We start from the raw sequence: 20,386 nt of genomic DNA on the forward strand, positions 1-20,386 counted from the left end.
TTTTCCTCAAAGAGCCCTTAGTCTCTCTTCTGAAAGGGAAACAGACCAGTAAACACAATACACTGTGATAAATGCTATAATAGGAGTATATCAAGAAGGTTATGAGAACATTTAGGAGGGGCATTAATTAGGATCAAGGAAGTTGGGGAAGTCCAAACTGAGCAGGAGTCAGGCAAGTGGGAAGGGTGAGCTGAACGTGTGGGCAGATAAAGTGCTGCACGTAACCCCTGGAAAATACACACGTAAAAAACTGATTACATACGAGGCCAAAAAGTAAGACTCTAGAAACTGTGTGACCACAATGTAAGTTAGAAATCATTAAGAAAAGGTTAAGTGAAAAAACCCTGTGTGTTTGGAGAACACATATGTATGTGTCCCTGCACACATATAAATGCACATGTGCACACAAACACACTTCTAAATAACACATGGACAAAGAATAAATCTTAATGGAAAATTTTAAATGTTAGAAATAAAAAATAAGAAAGTTACTACATATTAAAACCTGTAGTTTCAGGAAAGCAGCTTAAAAAAAGTACTATAAGAAAAAGGAGAAAGGCTAAAATTAATGAATTAAGCATCCTAATTATGAATTTATGAAAACATCAGAAACAACCTAAAGCAAATAAAAGAAATGAAAATATCAGAAATTAATGAACTATAAAACAAAATAAGGGGTTGAACAAAGCTATCCATTGGTTCTTTGAAAGGATTAATCAACTGAGCAAACCTCTAGCAAAATTAAGAAAGGCATAAATAAATATTACTTCTAAGAAAAAAGTAGACATACTACAGATACAGTAGATATCAAAAACTAAAATATTATCAACAACTTTATACCAATTAATTTGCAAAAAATGTCAGCAAAAGAGATAAATTTCTCAAAAACGTATGCCTTATCAAAACTCAGGAAGAAATAGAACAACTGAATAATTCAGTAACTATAAAAAAAATTAACGAGCATTTTTCTAAAAACATCTTCCTACAAAGAAGACACAGGCCCACATAGTTTTATATGTGAGTTCAAAAACAGAAAGTCTTATTCAAACTTTTTCAGGAAATAGAAAAAAAGGAACACATCTCAACTATTTTCAAGGGTCTAGGACCTAGGATAACTGTGACTCCAACATCTCATGAAGTTTATACAAAGGAAAATTAAAAGCCAATCTAATTCATGGCTATAGATGTAAAAATTTAAAACAGAAGTTTCACAAACTGAATCCAACATTATTCAAAACAAAACAAAACAAAAAAGATTGCACACCATGACTAAGTTGGATTTATTCTAGGAAGGCAAGTTTAATTCAACCTCTTTTTTAAGCCTATTAATATAAATCACCTCATTAGCAGATACAAGATGAAAATCTATAAAGATACAGAAAAACATTATAAAATTCAACAAACATTCATGATAATTACTTTTAGTTAACTGAAAATAGAAGAAAACTTTCTTGGCCTGGTCAACAAAAAAGAAAACAGCAAGTTTGGGAAACTACACATAGTGCAGTCTGGCCTGATAGAAAATTGATGCTCAGAAGATTAAATGACTTGCCTAACATCATGTATCAATTTTAATAGCAGTGCAAAGACTGGACCATATCTTAATCCTCAAATCTTTCTACATTACCAATGTTGGGGCTGGAAAGCAGAATTTTTCACAAAAAAAGAGTATTCAAGATTTACCATTATACAGATCACATTTATTTGATCTCAAATATTGCCACTTTCTGGATTTTTGTAAAAATCTATCCAACTGAGTAAAATAACTTCATCCTTGAAGTTTTTCCCTTTGTTGGACCTTAGCTTCAGCAGCTACCTCCAGCTTGCTTGGTTGCTAAGGGAAAACGATAACATGTGTCTAAACTCCAAACATTCTTCACATATTTCACCATACATTGTTCATACTTCACACTACAATATGTTTAACAATACCAAGAAAGGAGCTGATTTAAACAGCTCATATACTCTCCAGTTTACTTACTTAACTGACACTCTTTTTCTACTTAGATGAAACCCTTGTCTTTATTCAGAAAGAGTCTTATTCTCAATTAGCTTTGTCATTTAGTCAAGAATTGCCTGTAGAAATATCTTTACCTTCTAAGAATTTCTGGACATCTCAGCAACATGCCTGTAGGTATTACTGAACAAGTCAGCTCCTTTTCAAAGATGTAATTTTAATTTCCCATTAAATAATCCTATATTAAGTCTAGAAATGTGTTCGACGTTAACAAATACTTACTAAGCTTCTACTATGTGTTAGATACTATGCTAAGGTGATACCAGGCACTTCACTGTCATGGTACACAAATTAAAATATAACTAATTGTCTCTGTACAAGAATCCTCTGAAGTGGAAGAGAAGCAACACATTCTAATCCTCATTAGCTGGGAAATCGAAACTTTAAATCCACTAGCATTACATTTTAGCAGATTTTGTGCTGATTCTGTTTTTTTAACTTAATTAGTGATTGAGTTTAATTTTAGAGGGCTTGTTGTTCCATTTTATTACAAAATGTGGAATAGGTTAGTCAACCCAATTTGGATTCCAGTTCAGTTTTACTACTTGTGTGCATTTGTTTCCTATTTAAGAAAATCTCTTATCTATGTATCTTGTGCTTTATTTCCATATCAGGAAGACTGTAAATGCTTAAAAGTATTATTTCTTATTTACAACATAGCACCCGAAATAAAATGGATAGAGCAAATTTAATGGAATAGCTTGGTTTACCTTTCACATGTATTCAAAGCGCAATTTTCATAATGTATCAAACTTTAAAATTTAAGCTAATATACTAATAATGTTGGCTCCAGAATATTCCTAGGTTGGCACAGAGCAAACCTCAAAAATTAGGGCGTTTATATTTGATTGAACAGAAAAAGACTTACGCACAAGTCAACAGCCCTCCATCCACCATTTCCATAAAGACCTGGGGTGATAAGTGCAGTCTGAATACCTAGAGATGGTTCTCAGTGAGTCACTTGGGTTCTGAGGGCCAGGTACTAAGGATCCAGACAAAACATATTCCCCTGCTTTTTTTTTTCTTAATCATTATACTTCTATAGAAACAAAAAAGCAAAATTATATTATAAAAATTCAAATTTGTAAAAAAAAACAAAAAAAATTCAAATTTATATAGAATCTTTGTTAAGAACTCTGTTTTCACATACTTTCTCTGCAATATAGCATGGAAAGGCATAAGGTAGAGTCTAGGTGAAGTTCATGGGTTAGGTGCCAGACTGCCACCTGGGTTTGAATCCCAACTCTAACACTTCCCAGCTATCTGAAGTTACTTACACTCTCTGTGCCTTGGATTCCTTATCTGTAGAACTAGGTTATGGATAGTACCTACCTCACAGGTTGTTGAGGGAATATAAAAGAGGTGACATCTGTAAAGGGCTTAGAACAGTGCTGGGCACATAAGAAGAGTTAAGAAAGTACTAACTATTATTTTAAGGTGGCCAGCCCTAACCAATTCCCAATTCCAATTTTAGAATTAATCAACTTTCCAGGTGAGAAAACAAATTGATATAAATTTCTATGGCTTAAGGCCCTTTGTTTGGTATGAGAGTGCACTTTATTCATACGTCTGACCTTGGATCCCAGCTGCAAAGCTGGTTCCTATGCTATCCTTTTGTGACTTTCCTGCTACGTGGTCTCATTCAAAGGTCTTGTCCCACCTCCACACCCCAGTTAGAAGAAATGAAGAATGGTGGTCCTTGAGGAGAAATGGACCAAAGTGTGGAGCTACCCATTTAGTCTCTCATCCCCCGTCTTCATTTCTCTAACTTGCAGGTGAAGAGGATCTTTCAGAATCAATGCCTCGTGCCTTCTCGCGGTATGGTTCAAAACGTATCAAGAATTTGTGGTATGAGACATGGTTTTCCTCTAGTTTCAGTGAATGAAAATCTTTTCTTAAATTCTGTTTGTTCCTTGAGAATATATTTCAAGCAGTAAATATGTACTCACTATAGTAGTCATCTGCTATTTTTTTCTGTTAAACATGTAGTGTCTATTTCCATTTAGAGAACTACAACATCCCTACTCTTAGCTCAGTTTCCGAGGTTAATCTACCTCCAGACCTGGGTTTCCTAGGCATGACAGGCCACTGAGGGAGAGTGCTCTGAAACTCCCTCCAACCCTAACTAGACAACTGGCCTAAACTTTTCCCCCAAACTGCAGGGAGAAGACAGCATTAGCTGGAAGCACGAAGGCCACTGCTCCATGGCTTTTAGGTGTGCCCCAGATACCCTGAGAGGTGTAGTATGTGGCTTCCACTAAAGCCAGCAGACCTAAATACAACCAAATTTATAAAGAAAGAATGGTGAAATCTTAGCAGAAGTTGATAGAGTTCTAGTTTGTATTGAATAGACTCCAAAGATGGCAAATTTATATCCAGACCACAACCAGTATAAATATTATAAAATGAAAATTGGTTATAAATTTTCTATATTTGGATTTTCAAAACTAGATCCTTTTCTAAGACATTTTAGAATACTGCCAATCTTCTTCTGATGTAAAGATTTGTCCTTTATTTTAACTGTAGAGCCCACTTGGTTTAAGATAAAAATATTCTTTCCTTTATGATATTAGGATAATAATATTTATTTTGTGAAGTACATTTTAAAAATTGCGAACCTTAGGTTGGGCCCACACCCCCTTATTTTTTATTATTACTGGTCCATGACCTCCAAAAGCTTGACTTTATAAATCTTCTTTCCTAAGATTTTAATTCAAATAATTTACAGAAATCAGCACACAGAAATGTTACAAAAATACAAACGGATTATAGACAACGAATAATGAGACCTTTTTAAAAAAGAGAAACACAATAAGGATAATGGTTTTTATATACTATTTATACATTAATTATAAACGATAGCAGTAAAAGCTTTCCGAACATTGGCAAGAAAAGCCGAAAAATTGTTGGTCTTCCTTACATTTTCTTGAAATTCTGCTAGGCAATCAAGATGAGGAACACTATCTGACACTAGAAGGAGGGGGAAAAAAAAGAAATTTGAATGAGTTTAATAGAAGAGAAATATTTCTAACTTAGATGCTCTAATCTGATTCAAGTCATTTCAATTGCATTTTATTGAAATGCTTTCAGCATAGAATGATAGATACACTTGATTTTCGTATCCTATCTTTCAGGCCTTTCCTTTGTTTAATCTCTAAATATTCAAATGTTAAGTACCACAATCTTGCTTTAAGTTTAAACAGAAGGTAACCAAGGGATTGAAGAGCTTAGAGATACAGAACAGCATGCCATTTCCCATACATTTTGTTTTAACTATTTAAAATATTTTAACAATTTTTTTTTTGAACTGTTGTCAGTTTTCTCTGCAAAATTTGGCCTCAATTCTAATTTCTGGTCACTGGATCAAAAAAACAACTTTCAGGCTTCCCTGGTGGCGCAGTGGTTGAGAGTCCGCCTGCCAATGCAGGGGACACAGGTTTGTGCCCCGGTCCGGGAAGATCCCACATGCTGCGGAGCGGCTGGGCCCATGAGCCATGGCTGCTGAGCCTGCGCGTCCGGAGCCTGTGCTCTGCAACGGGAGAGGCCACAACAGCGAGAGGCCTGCGTACCGCAAAAAAAAAAAAAAAAAAAAAAAGAGAACAACTTTCAATGCCAACCCTTAATAACTTACAGCTGTGGAAAGAAATATCTGAAGTTTTACAAGTGAAATGGGGGTCATTAGAAAATGTGGCTGCTATTCCCAAAGTGGTATTTACATGGCCTAGTAATCAAATGAGACTCAAAAGACAAAGAACAATATGACCCTCGAATGCAGTTGCACCAGTTGGTACACACTGGGAGCAAGTCTCCAGTAAAGGTGGTCAAAGGAAAGGAATGATCCAACTTTCTCTACTGTCAATCTTGTCCTTTGTCCAAGGAGAAGAAATTCAACCATATCAGATTTCCAGCTCTTTGGTAGAGACTGCTTAGGAAACAATGCCCATGACCAAAGCAGAGAAAGAATAGCAAAGAGGGCTTGGTTCAAAATTGATACTGTAGATTCTATTTTAATACATTATCAAATACTGTGACACTACCTAGCAATAGAGGCTATCCAAGTTGGTGAAAACTGAGAAGCTAGGTAGGAGGTTTGGGGGGTTTGCTTTTTAAAATTTAGCACCCATTATCAGATTAGAAGATATTTACCTATAGAGTAAAAAATCAAACACTTGTACCTGAACTAGATTCCTAAAATATAAATTTCATTAGAATAGGAATTGAGTCACTAGAGCACATGAGGGAGCCAACTCAGCAGTTGACCTGAGCGTCTGTCTGCTATACATGATTTAGGATGAGAACATAGGTATAAAGAGCTAAGAACCATTTTTCTGAGTTCCAGTAAGTTAAGGACTACTTTAAATGGGGCCTTAGAATAATAAAAAGAGATAAATATATTTCCATTCTCTTCTTGTTCACACTATTGCCAAACATATATATTTCCCATGCATCAAAGTCCTTCTGGCCTGCTGCAGAATCAGTAACTAAGCTAAATTATCAACATTTGGGATTTTCAGGATAGGATAATTTAGGGGGAGCGGAGGTGTTAAAGGATCACATTCTGACTTTACATTCAATTTTAAAACCACCTACTTAGATAACTTACAATATCCACATTTAGGCAGTCAAAACCTTTATAGCTTTAGCTTTGTTTTAAATTCTCTAAGAGGATAATTCATACTTGCATATGAAATGCAGTGATCTTTGGTCTTTTAAGTCTTTTAGTCACTGTGGCACTGTGTCATCCTGGAGAAAAGTTACTTATTAAGGCTCCTGGATAATATCTATAACAAAACTATACTCATTGCCTTTAGAACACAATATCCCAAGAAGCAAGACTGGGAAAAAAGCAATAGCTTGTGGGAATATTACTTGCCTTCACATTACTTTATATTCTCAGTCAAATAACATTCTGGGATGCCAATCTTAAGTACCAGTTAAGAGACAGGAGTACATACCTTCATAGTCCCTTGCTTCATTTAGGCTCAGGGAAAACATAAATGGGCTCTCAGGATGCTTAGGGTCAATATTAGTGAATATAAACTGCAACTTATCACCTGAAAAAGGGGATTAAATTATTTAGTATGAGAATTATTATATTGTGCCAAAGCTCTCAATGGAGATGAGCTTTCTTACCCCCATCTCTGATCAATATCTACATTGCTAAGTACATATATTCACTTAACCAATGTCTCCAAATGTACAAGTTATAAATTAGCTTTGAAATGCACTGTAGTTTAAATATGACCAAAAGCACAAGCAGCAACAACAACAAAAATAGATAAATTGGACTTCATCAAAATTTAAAAAATAAAAACTTTGCCCTTTAAAGGACACTATCAAGAGAGTGAAAATACAACCCATGGAATGGGAGAAAATATCTGCAAATCATAGATCTGATATGGGTTTAATACACCAGATATATGAAAAAACTCCTACAACTGAACAACAAAAAGAAAAACCCAATTCGAAAATGGACAAAGGGACTTGAATAGGTATTTCTCCATAGAATATATACAAATGGCCAATAAGCACATGAAAAGATACTCCTTACCACTAATCACTGAGAAAATATAAACCAAAACTACAATGAGATACCATTTCACACCTACCAGGATGACTATAATAAAATAAATAAATAACAATGTGGGCAAAGATGTGGAGAAATTGGAGCCCTTGTACATTGCTGGTGGGAATGTAAAATGGTGCAGGTGCTGTAGAAAATACTTTGGCATTTCCTCAAAAAATTTAAACAAAGAATTACATGACCCAGCAATTCCATTCTGCGGTATATACTCAAAAGAACTGAAAATAGAGACTCAAACAGATAACTGCATGCAATGTTTACAGCAGCATTACTCACAGCAGCCAAAAGATGAGAGTAATCCTGTGTCCACCAACAGATGAACACATAAGCAAAATATGGTGTATATATACACGATATTATTCACCCATAAAAAGGAATGATGTTTTGATACTTGTTACAACATAGATGAACCTTGAAAACATTATGCTTAGTGAAATAAGCCAGACACAGAAGGACAAATATTATATGATTCCACTTATATGAAATACCTAGAATAGGCAAATTTGTACAGACAGAAAGTAAATCAGACGTTATTAGGGGCTGAGGGGAGAGAGGAATGGGAATTATTTAATGGGTACAGAGTTTCTGTTTGTGATGATGAAAAATTCTGGAAACAGATGGTGGTAATGATTGTACAACATTGTGAATGTAATTAATGCCACTGAATTTTACAATAAAATAGAGTTAAAATGGCAAATTCTGTTATATATATGTAACCGCTATAAAAAATTTTTATTGTCATTTAATAATTTGACAATAAATTTAATTTGACTTTTTCTACACAGTTATCCGGACTTAAAGCCTGTTTTTCAAAAGACGTCCAAATGCTTACTAAGGAGTAAATACTCAGTAGAAATTCCAACTGGCAGCCACAAAGTAGAAATTCATATGCATTTCAGTTTTACTCTACAGCATAAAAAATGCTTTTAATTATAAAAAGAAATCTTCAGAAACACTGAAAAAAATGTGTCTTGCATTTAAATTCAAAGTGAAGGAATTATGTCAGTATACCAGATTTTTTAAACTGTTAACAGTAATGGGAGGTATGCATGCCAAAGAAAAGATTTCATAAGATATTCAGTTAGGAAAAATGAAGAGTTTAATTTGTGTTGTCTCTTCTTTAAAACATTATTTCCTGATTTTGAGGACTATGAGAAACTTCTACTTTAACTATAAAAATAATTTTAAAGCTTTACAACTGGTTTTGAAACAAAACACAAAAAAGCACCTCAGGATAACAGTGAATATAAACTTAGAGACCAATGGATCAAAAGTTCAGAGCTGGACCTTATGTTCTCCTCTAAGCAAAGGTTAATATTTTGATTAAAAACTCATTCCGGGGCCTCCCTGGTGGCGCAGTGGTTGAGAGTCCGCCTGCCGATGCAGGGGATACGGGTTCGTGCCCCGGTCTGGGAGGATCCCACATGCCGCGGAGCGGCTGGGCCCGTGAGCCATGGCCGCTGAGCCTGCGCATCCGGAGCCTGTGCTCTGCAACGGGAGAGGCCACAACAGTGAGAGGCCCGCGTACGGCAAAAAAAAAAAAAAAAAAAACTCATTCCGACAGATAGGAAGAAAAACAAAAACCAAGGCAAATAGATATATGAATAAAGGGCCCAATCAATCTCAGAAAGAAGTGTAATTAGTAAACAATGGGAAAAAATGGTCACATTTTCATTAATAATTAAAGAAATGCATTAAAAAATAGTTTCTATTATATCTAGTCAACTGCTAAAAAAACAAAATAAACCAAAAAACTTTAAAGAAAACTACAATTCTGGGGCTTCCCTGGTGGCGCAGTGGTTGAGAGTCCGCCTGCCGATGCAGGGGACACGGGTTCGTGCCCCGGTCTGGGAAGATCCCACATGCCGCGGAGCGGCTAGGCTTGTGAGCCATGGCCGCTGAGCCTGCACGTCTGGAGCCTGTGCTCCGCAACGGGAGAGGCCACAGCAGTGAGAGGCCTGCGTACCGCAAAAAAACCCAAAAACAAACAAAAAAACCCACAAACTACAATTCTGGCACAAATACAATGCAATGGGTGCTCTTTACATTGTAGACAGATTGCATAGAAGAGTTAACATAGCAGGCCTGAGACTGCTATCCCCAGAAAAGGCCTGCTTGCAAGGTTGGTCCTTGCCTGGTGTGTCAGAGATCCCCAAGACCACCACAGGTTTGAAAATTCACTAGGAGGACTCATAGGGCTCATCATATGGTTATACTCAGTGCTATGATTACAGTGGAACGATACAGCAAAATCAGCAACAGGAAAAGATACCTGGGGTGAAGTCCATGGAAAACCAGGCACAAGCTTCCAGAGTCTCTAATGAGCTTCACCAGTAGACAACACTTCACATGTACTGTCACAATTCGATGCTGAAGGGATTAAGTACGACCTGTGTGACTCCACTGGGTTAGGACTCTTAAAAACTTGTGTCTGAAAAGCTCGTTTTCTCTAGATTTTGCCCCATGTGCCTTTTTTCTTTGGGCTGATTTTGTTTTGCATCCTTTCACCGCAAGAAGTCTGAGCCCTGCTGAGTCCTGTAAACTTTCCAGTGAATTGCCAAAACTGAATGTAATCTTGGGAACTCCCAACACAATAAATATTTCTGTAAATTGGCATATATTTACATAATGGCCACAAAAATATTCATATGCTTTAACTCAGTAATTCATCTCTGGGAATTCCATGGAAATTGTGTCAGAAAAATGGAGAAGTCTACCTATGTTCACTATAGTACTTCTAAAACTGAAAAATGTAAAATCCAAATGTTAACAGAGTAATATGGGTTAAACAATGGATAAAAGATTGAATAAGCTATGCTACACTTATGGAATGAATTATTACACCACCATTTTAAAATTACCATTATGAAGGCTATAGCAATTAGAGAAATACTAATCATACAATGCTAGTAAGAACAAGGAACAAAAATTATTTGCATGTTGGCAACCATGCCTAAAATACATTTATTAAAATACTGGATGATAAACGACCAAGGATGAATAATTACATTAGGGTGATAAAAATTTTGTAATTTTTCCCTACTATCTAAAAAGTTAATAATGTGGCCATTATTTTACTTGAAAATATTTTAAAAATTCTTTTCTACTTAAGACAGACTTTTCTAATATCCTATGTTTTACTTACATTAATATACTTACCATAAATTTTTCGAATTTCTAGTCCAAGTCGATCTGTATACAGGTCTGCAGATTTCTGTAGCCTATTCAACCTCTCTTCATTAGCTTTGTTAGCAGTGGAAATAGCTATGATTAAAAACACAGACACGGAGTATCGAATATTTTAAATAACATTCAATTAATGTTAATTAATTAAAACAAACTTAAAAACAACTATAAAAATGATACCAGGCAAATGAATCAGCTTACATTTACATTTGTTACAGTTTCTATCTCTACCAATTTGCAAAAAGGGGCTTCTGTTCATTCAAGTTGGAAGGAAAAAATGCATGAGAAAATACATACAGGTAGTATGAGGAATAAGTTTTGTTCTATTTTATTATGAAGTAGCATGAATAAATAGGCCAAGGGCTTGCATGACTAGCACAGAAATAGAAAGACTTCTTGTACACTATTTTGCTTTTCCTGGTTAGCCAAAGATATATCAATTGCTTCACTGGAAAAATATTCTATTCTTTAAACATAACTACTTCTCACAAGAAGTCAGCCTTATTTCACGCTAGTTTAGAATTTTTTTTTAAATTTAGTGCAATATTCCCTACGTAATACTTAGCAGATGAGAAAAATAATGTTGACTGGTACACAAACTCTATAAGAAAAAGCAGTCAGAAAACAAACTTTGCTATTTTCAAGAGATTTTAGAATTGATTATTTCGTTTGTGGGCAAATAAGGCTCCTATCCAAAAGAAGCACCCTTTTTAAAAAATGTGAAAGTCTTAGACAAAGAGGCTTTGCAGTGTGAAAAGCATGCTTAATAGTTCCTGACAGAGAATGTATGATCAATAAATTTGTTGCATAAATTACACTATGGTTTCTCCCAGGCAAATCTTATTTAGTGAAACTGTCTCCCACTTTGCTTAATTAAACTCCCATATCAATTTCATTATTCTCTGATTCTATTAGAAATCAAAAGGATGTTTAAGCAAAAGAAGGAAAATGAAATGCACTTAGCAAACTTCACAGACACCTTGCAGAGAGAGGTGAGTGGCTGGCTGTGACCCTGGTGTATGTTAGCCACCTGTGGCGGTGAGCTGGGGAGAAGGCAAGATGTCCACACTGTGAACCATCATCACTTTGAAATTTAGGTTGTTTTAAATACATGTACAACTGGAAACTTACTTTCCCTCTTCCTAGCATATTCTTCCTTAAGATCCTGGATATTTGCAGTCAGTGCGTCCAATTCCTGCTTTTTGTCTTTTACTTCAGCAATCAACTTCAACAAATTCTCTTTCTTTTCTTGAATGAGCTTATTCTGCCTGCAGATCTCTGTAAGAAGCACAAAGTATTAGCTAGAATCTATATGCTTTGCTTGTCAACATGTATCTAAGATAAGAGCAAAATACTGACTTTCATAAAATTAATAATGTTTTAATTGATAAGCATTTCCCAATGATTGTAAAAATTATAAAAGAACAACAAAAGCCTTATCTAGTCTTTCCTGTTTGTCTTTGAAAACAAAAATGAAGAGACAAAAATGCTTATTAAAATGAGAATACTAAATTAAACCACGAAATACAAAATCAGAAGATCATGACCTTTGCAGCTCCCCCCTCCAAATAAATACATCAATAAAACCTACCACCAAAGGCAACCAAACTCTAGAAGATGGCTTTGCAGATGCTTTGAAGAAATAGCTAATTTTAATGTTACATAAATAATTCTGCAATATACCAAAAAGAAGAAATGAGAGAGGAAGAGAGGGAGGTAGGGAGGAAGAACAGACCTACAGCTCAGTTAAACAACAAAAAAAATCGAGAACAAATGTTGGTATACTTAGCAAATTAATATGATAAATATCGTAAGTCAAGAAGTAGATTGTTCCCCAAACAAATTTATTAAATATTTAAATGTAAAATGAAATCTTATGAAACCTAAAAGGCAGTATCTGTGAATATAAAATTAACTATATGGGGAAAGACTGTTTTACTCAAAGGCAAAAAGAAATCAAAGAGAAAGGCAGGCAAGCAAACAAACTCATATTTGATTCAAATAAGCATAAAAACTCTACTATATGCTAGATACTGTGTTCTTATATTTATATAAATTTACTTAACTTTCACAGTAATACAATTCTCATGTACATCTTACTCTTTTTTAAAAGAAAAAGAAAATACTATATATAAAATAGATAACCAACAAGGACCTACTGTATAGCACAGGGAACTCTACTCAATATTTTGTAATAACCTATGAGGGAAAAGAATCCGAAAAAGAATAGATACATACATATATATAACTGAATCGCTTTTCTGTACACCCAAAACTAACACACTGTAAACCAACTATAACTTCGATTAAAAAAAAAAAAAGGGCTTCCCTGGTGGCGCAGTGGTTGAGAGTCCGCCTGCCGATGCAGGGGACGTGGGTTCGTGCCCTGGTCTGGGAGGATCCCACATGCCGCAGAGTGGCTGGGCCTGTGAGCCATGGTCGCTGAGCCTGCGCATCCAGAGCCTGTGCTCCGCAACAGGAGAGGCCACAACAGTGAGAGGCCTGCGTATCACAAAAAACAAACAAACAAAACAAACAAACAAACAAAAAAAAAAAAGGGCTTCCCTGGTGGCGCAGTGGTTAAGAATCTGCCTGCCAATGCAGGGGACATGGGTTCGAGCTCTGGTCTGGGAAGATCCCACATGCCACGGAACAACTAAGCCCGTGAGCCACAGCTACTGAGCCTGCGAGTCTGGAGCCTGTGCGCCACAACGGGAGAGGCCGTGACAGTGAGAGGCCCGCGCACCGCGATGAAGAGTGGCCCCCACTCGCCGCAACTGGAGAAAGCCCTCGCACAGAAATGAAGACCCAACACAGCCAAAAAATAAATAATAAATAAATTTATAAAAAAAAAAAGGAAAAGACTCAGCAGTTCAATAACTTGCTCACAGCTTTACCTGCTAGAATGCAATGAACAGTAAGACCTGGTTCAAACTCAGGTCTTAATTTCAAAGGTCATGCTTTTTTTTTTTTTTTTGCGGTACGCAGGCCTCTCACTGTCGTGGCCTCTCCCGTTGCGGAGCACAGGCTCCGGACGCGCAGGCTCAGCGGCCATGGCTCACGGGCCCAGCCGCTCCGCGGCATGTGGGATCCTCCCGGACCGGGGCACGAACCCGTGTCCCCTGAATCGGCAGGCGGACTCTCAACCACTGCGCCACCAGGGAAGCCCAAAGGTCATGCTTTTGACCATTAAACTATCCTCTCCCAACAAAGTTAATTATTCTTAATCTAAAGAAGACACAAATATAAATTCCTAAGAAAAAGACCAGCAAGGGAATGAACAGAGGAAACACAGAATGCAGATTGTTATCAAATACAAAAGATGATTTAACCTCAGTAATCATAGAAATGCAAATATAGCAATAACACACTAATTTTCATTTATTATAACGTTTACAAAAATAATAGCTAGTGTTGAGAAGAATGAAAAATACTAGAGTCCATGTAGAAAAAAATATTTTTTTTGGGAAAATATTTTTGACATTGCATAATAAAAGTCTTAAGGATATTCATGTCCTTTAATCCAGTAATTTCATTTTTACAAAGTTCCTGTAAGAAAACAAGATGTGTGCAAGTATTCATATACAAAAAATTATTTTCAGTGTTATTTATAATATTGAAAAACTGAAAACATTGTATATAATAAGTAAATTATTAAACACAGTATATCAATAAGGTGTAATATATTTTCAAAGAATTCAGTAATGTGGGAAAATCCTGCCATAGTAGATAAAAGAAAAAAAAATGATACAAAGTTATATAGATACCATGAACACAATTATCTTAAAAAAAACCTAGATAGCATATGAAAAATAAAACCTACAAAGTCTTCTGTTAAGCGTGGTTCTCAACATTACAGATATTTTTTTATTTTTCTGTATTTTCCAAGAATTAGGACATGATCACGTTATATCATGTGTAATTTAAAAATAAACATCTTATCAGAATTACCAGAAAGAAAAATGCTACTTTTTAAGGATAATTAAGTAGAACTGTACTGCAAAAGAGATACAGTTTTAAAGTCAAAAGTTCTCAGTTCCCATCTGGCTTCTCAGTTGTTACCCAAGGACCTTGATCAAATCACAACTTTGGGGCCTCTCTTCCTCATTTGTAAAACGAGAATAATAATGGCTGCCCATTTACGTACCCTACAGGGTTAGGGTATCCAATGATAATGTGAAAAGTTTTAAACTATTAAGTGGTACATAAATACCATAAATGTGAGTGTTTTTATTCTAACATTTGAACAATCATGTGGATTTGTGCCAATACAAATGTAAGGGCCCTCAGTATTCCATGACTATTATATGTTTATAGTCAGCTCTTTTATTTGCCAGGGCCAATATTTCAAACTTTCACTACTCACCATGGGAACCCGCCCTTACACTTTCCCTTCTATGTGGAAAGGTGAGATGGTACACTGGAAAGAGCACAGACATTTCAGCTGCAATCCTAGACCCTCTATCTACAAAATATATGATCTTAGGCAAGTTCCCTAACCTCAGTGAGCTTTTAAGTTCTTCATCTGCAAAATAAATCTCCTCTGCCCAACACATAATGTACTTCATCGTCTGACCAGCCACTTCTCTGCCACTCCCCATTCACACTGTACTCTAGTCATCCCACAACTCAACAAGCTCTCATGTTTCCATCACATTTCATATGCTCTTCCCTCCTCTAGAATAGGGGCACTGACTCTGATGAACTTCCCCATCCCTCTTCTATGTGACCTTCTCCAGGGCAGTGTGACAGACTGTGCACATTCAAATCATGTTTCTGTTGATTACCAGCTGTCTGACCTTGAGCAACTTACTTAACCTCTCTGTGCCTATTTCCTCATCCATAAGGTAGGATTAAAAACAATAAATATACCTCCAAGGGTTGTTGTGAGGATTCAGTGAATCACTATATGTAAAGAGCTCAGTATAGGGCCTGGCATGTGGTGTATAAGGTAAGGGTTAGCAGCTAAATATTTTGTAATCCTCACTGGAAAATTCAAGCTCTCCAGATTCTATGTCACTAAATTCCCATCCCATCATTATAGCAACTATTACAATGTATTTTAATTGTAGTTTTCCTACCTATGTCTTCCACTAAATTGTGAGCAGTGTATAGATTACATCTTACAAATTGTGGCCTCCTTGGTGCTTGGCAAATAGCAGTTAAATGTTCAACAAATTCATTAAACTTATGTAAATATTTCTGTTCAAGTATAAACTGATTTTTTTAAAGAAAAATAATTGATAATGCTTTTAGATTTTAAACTATTTAGAACACATCTTCACACTACAGATAATCATTCAGAGCACACTTTGAGATGAATTGTAGTGAAAATTGATAGTTTCAAACTTAATTTTCTTATCCCTAGGGATTCTACAAACCAAGAGTGTTTAAAGGACCTAAACTCAATATCACTCTTACAAACACACACACACACACACGGTTTTACTTCCAGCTACTGGTTACAGAGGGAATGAGAAGCAGTAAAAGGGCATGGAAGCTTCAGGGCAGCTTAGAAAATAAACATGGGTAGAAGTCTACCATAACAGCCTACCAGGGTTTCCAAGATCAAATGCCTTCAGGGTCCAGATAATGAGTAAAATAAGTGCCACATGTATCCCACATAAAGGCACTGTGATTTAATAGTGTTCAAAACATGGTGCAGCTAAATTTAGTATCTCCAGTGGATTTCGGACTGTGGCTACATGTCTGTGATCTGTGTGTGAGAACTCAGTAAAAGCTACCGATCCACTCTGGACAATCTGCAGAGGTGTAGTAAAGAGAAGGCAAGAACAGCGGTAAAAATATGGAAAGAAAAACTGTCAGAGTATTAACCCTACACCCAAAGAGCTGAGGGAACTCCAGCTTTTCAAACCCTAGTCTGTGGAACTCATTTTTAAAAAATTCAGGCATTTACACATCAGTATAGATGAATCTCACAAGCATAATGCTGAGTGAACAAAGGGACAGAATACATACAAAATGATGCCATTTATATAACATTCAAAAACTCAATACTAAATTAAAATATTGACAGATTAGTTCTAGAAGGTGAGAGAAGAGGAAGGTATAACGTGGGATGTTCCATTTATTAAGCTGCATTATGGGTACACATATGTTCATTATTTTTATATGTGTATACACTGTATATCTATAAATACATTGTTTTACTTGTATGAGGGATTTCATGAAGATGTTTAATTTAGAAAAAAACCCTCTGTGATCCATTTCTACAGATTGTCACATACGATTTTGATATTCCAGAAACATCTCAACCATTCGTTCTTCTTCCTTTAATTTCACAGACAACTTTTCTGAAAGAGAAATTGGGAGTTGAAGTTTCAATTCAGCTGAAATTACACTAAAAAACAAACAAAAACAGCATGTTATAAGTTAAACTTAGGTACCTGCAAATGCTTTAATGGAATCCTTGTAGGTATCTCTTAGGCCCACCATCTGACAGGAGGTGTCACTGACAGTGTTTCTGAATTTATTCCAAAATTCATTTATGCTTTTATCAAATAGTGCCAGTTCGTCCTCTACCATTTTGTAAGACAATGCTAGAAAACAAATAGGACACACATTATATTTTTTAAGTTACTGAAACCATATCAGCCACATATTCCAATCAAGTATATTTTGGCAGTTTGATCTTTGCTAGAAAATGGTTAGCAACTTACTTTTTTTTTTTTTTTCCTATTGAAGTACAGTTGATTTACAGTATTGTATTAGTTTCGGGTGTACAGCAAAGAGATTCAGTTCTATATATGTATATATCTATATTTTTTCAATTCTATTCCATTATAGTTTATTACAACATATTGAATATAATCCCCTGTGCTATACAGTAAACCTTTGTTGTTTATTTTATATAGGATAATGTGCATCTGTTAATCCCCTACATAACAACTTACTTTTAACTCTAGATATTCCAGGGCAGATCAAGCCTCCTAGCCTTAACTACGGTCAAGGTGCAGCAGGAAATCAGGACACTCTACCTCCCAGGAATTCGTTAGTAGTGTGACCGCACATAACACTTACACACTCTCTGACCTTGGGAAAATGACTCTGCCTCCTTTTTTCACAAGTAAAATTGGTGACTTCTGGGCCTCCCTGGTGGCGCAAGTGGTTGAGAGTCCGCCTGCCGATGCAGGGGATACGGGTTCGTGCCCCGGTCTGGGAGGATCCCATATGCCGCGGAGCGGCTGGGCCCGTGAGCCATGGCCGCTGAGCCTGCGCGTCCGGAGCCTGCGCGTCCGGAGCCTGTGCTCCGCAACGGGGGAGGCCACAACAGTGAGAGGCCCGCATACCGCAAAAAAAAAAAAAAAAAAAAAAATTGGTGACTTCTAAGGCCCCTTCCAACTCTGACCTTTCTGATTCCAGCCTGGATTGTCAGGTCCCAAATGACAGGGCCCCCTATCATAGAATAAGATCCCACACATCTACACTCCCTCTCCCTCCCCCACCCCCAGACCGGGAAAGATACCAGTAAAACGGAGACTGGAGGGGAGTTTAGTGGGCTTAGTCCAGGACTAGTACTTGACCTCGACTCTCTGGGCCTCAGTGTCCTCCTCTGTAAAAGGATGTCCTGTAAGACTCCAGGACCCACCAGTTCTCTGTAACGCTAAAACTTTCCCAGTGACATCAAATCTTTCCAGGAAGGTCACAGACATGTCTTGGTGAAACCCCAAAGGCCTCTGCCTCGTCGCTGTCCACCCTGCAACGCCCAGACGCCCAAACAGCAACAAGACGTGCATTTCAGACTCCGCCCCCGAAACACGCATTCCGCCTCCAAACCCACTTTCCCCAATCGCGACAGGCGGGCTTCGGAGCCCAGCTCAATTACCACCTTCTCCGGCAGGCCTGAGCCCGACCACCTGCCCCACAAAGACACGAACCGATACCAACCAACAGCGGGTCTCCAGAATCGGATGCCGCAGCCGCGCCAACTTTCCTATTTCAAACCTAGGGCGCCTTCCGCCTCCCGCCTTTGGGCACCCTTTCGCTTTCTGATTGGCTGATAGTATAGGCTCTTCATGAAGGGATTGGTTGAGCTAGCCCTCCGGGATTCTCGCGGGAAAGATGGAGAAAAGGGCATTCTGGGATAGGTAGTTCTTTCTGAGAGCGGCTGGACTGTCCGCTCTCCTTGGGAAAAGTATCAGTAGTTCCTGGAGGACTGGCCTGACGGACCATTCATCCATTTCAAATAAAAGTTTATGCAACAAATATAAATATTGGACTTTAATTGTATTCTGTTGCCAAGTATATAGCCTCTTCTTTGATACTACCCGTAGCTTAAATAAAACTAATAAAACTACGAAAAATACCATTGCATAATGTCTCATGATTTAATAACTCTCCATTGGGAAGTGACTGAAATATTACTGTTTACTGGCTTCTTATAATAACACATTCCAAAATTTCTTCATTCTCTGTTTTTGATCCTGTAAATTAAAGCAGAGACATTAAAAGGCAGTACCTAGTACTGGTAGTCCCTAACCCAGTAGAAATTCAATGACACAAAACTTTTAATAGCCAGGAGAGGGGCAAGATAGGGGTAGGGGATTAAGAGGTACACACTACTATGTATAAAATAAATAAGCAACAAGGATGTGTTGTACAGCACAGGGAATATAGCCAATATTTTATAATACCTTTTTAAAATAAATTTGTTTTATTTATTTATTTTTGGCTGCGTTGGGTGTTCGTTGCTGCACGCGGGCTTTCTCCAGTTGCAGTGAGCGGGGGCTACTCTTCGTTGCCGTGCGCGGGCTTCTCATTGAGGTGGCTTCTCTTGTTGCAGAACACGGGCTCTAGGCGCGTGGGCTTCAGTAGTTGTGGCGCACAGGCTTAGTTGCTCCACAGTATGTGGGATCTTCCAGGACCAGAGCTCGAACCCATGTCCCCTGTATTGGCAGGTGGATTCTTAACCACTGAGCCACCAGGGAAGCCCTATAAATACCTTTAAATGGAATATACTCTATAAAAATATTGAATCATTACATTGTATACCTAAAACTAATATAGTATTGTTCAATACTATAAAAAAATAATAGATTAAAAAAACTTTTAATAACTAAGATTCTTGCTACCTGCTGTCTCTGATTGGCTGTATTGCATATAAAAGTGCAAGGAGAGGGCCTCCCTGGTGGCGCAGTGGTTGAGAGTCCGCCTGCCGATGCAGGGGATACGGGTTCGTGCCCCGGTCTGGGAGGATCCCATATGCCGCGGAGCGGCTGGGCCCGTGAGCCATGGCCGCTGGGCCTGCGCATCCGGAGCCTGCGCTCCGCAACGGGAGGGGCCACAGCAGTGAGAGGCCCGCATACCGCAAAAAAAAAAAAAAAAAAAAAAAAAAGTGCAAGGAGAGAAGTAAGTCAGAGGTAATTTAAGGTTTGAGACAATGGTAATATTGCTGGCAAAATTGAAATTGCCTTCACATTAGGTTTGGTGTGTTGGGGGAGGGGTGTTGTGGAGAGGCAGAAGCATCATGAGTTATAATTTTAATCTGTTCAGTTTCAGAGGATATTGTTGTACATATTAACCAAGTGCTAATGTCCTGTAGTCAATTTACTTCTTCAATTAATTACACAGTGGGTAAC

At 37.3% G+C, this 20,386-nt stretch overlaps 1 protein-coding gene across 6 annotated transcripts; it reads right to left on the bottom strand.

The window, feature by feature from the left end:
* Positions 1 to 1,380: 1,380 nt before the first annotated feature.
* On the bottom strand, positions 1,381 to 18,781 carry SPC25 (SPC25 component of NDC80 kinetochore complex). Of its 6 annotated transcripts, none has more exons than XM_060107145.1 (7): positions 18,686 to 18,743; positions 17,195 to 17,347; positions 17,036 to 17,101; positions 11,919 to 12,065; positions 10,761 to 10,865; positions 6,973 to 7,071; positions 1,381 to 4,987 (listed from the first exon to the last, which is right to left on the bottom strand). In XM_060107145.1, exons 2-7 carry the CDS (start codon positions 17,331 to 17,333, stop codon positions 4,863 to 4,865), a joined length of 681 nt encoding a protein of 226 aa, XP_059963128.1. In that variant the 5' UTR covers positions 17,334 to 17,347; positions 18,686 to 18,743; the 3' UTR covers positions 1,381 to 4,862. The 6 variants fall into 6 exon arrangements, with proteins under 6 accessions (XP_059963128.1, XP_059963129.1, XP_059963123.1 ...); XM_060107146.1 differs by lacking the exon at positions 18,686 to 18,743 and adding an exon at positions 18,637 to 18,656; XM_060107140.1 differs by lacking the exon at positions 18,686 to 18,743 and adding an exon at positions 18,397 to 18,466.
* Positions 18,782 to 20,386: the final 1,605 nt, after the last annotated feature.

The sequence above is a fragment of the Mesoplodon densirostris genome, chromosome 8 (genome assembly GCF_025265405.1).
Source record: "Mesoplodon densirostris isolate mMesDen1 chromosome 8, mMesDen1 primary haplotype, whole genome shotgun sequence".
NCBI classification, from domain to species: domain Eukaryota; kingdom Metazoa; phylum Chordata; class Mammalia; order Artiodactyla; family Ziphiidae; genus Mesoplodon; species Mesoplodon densirostris.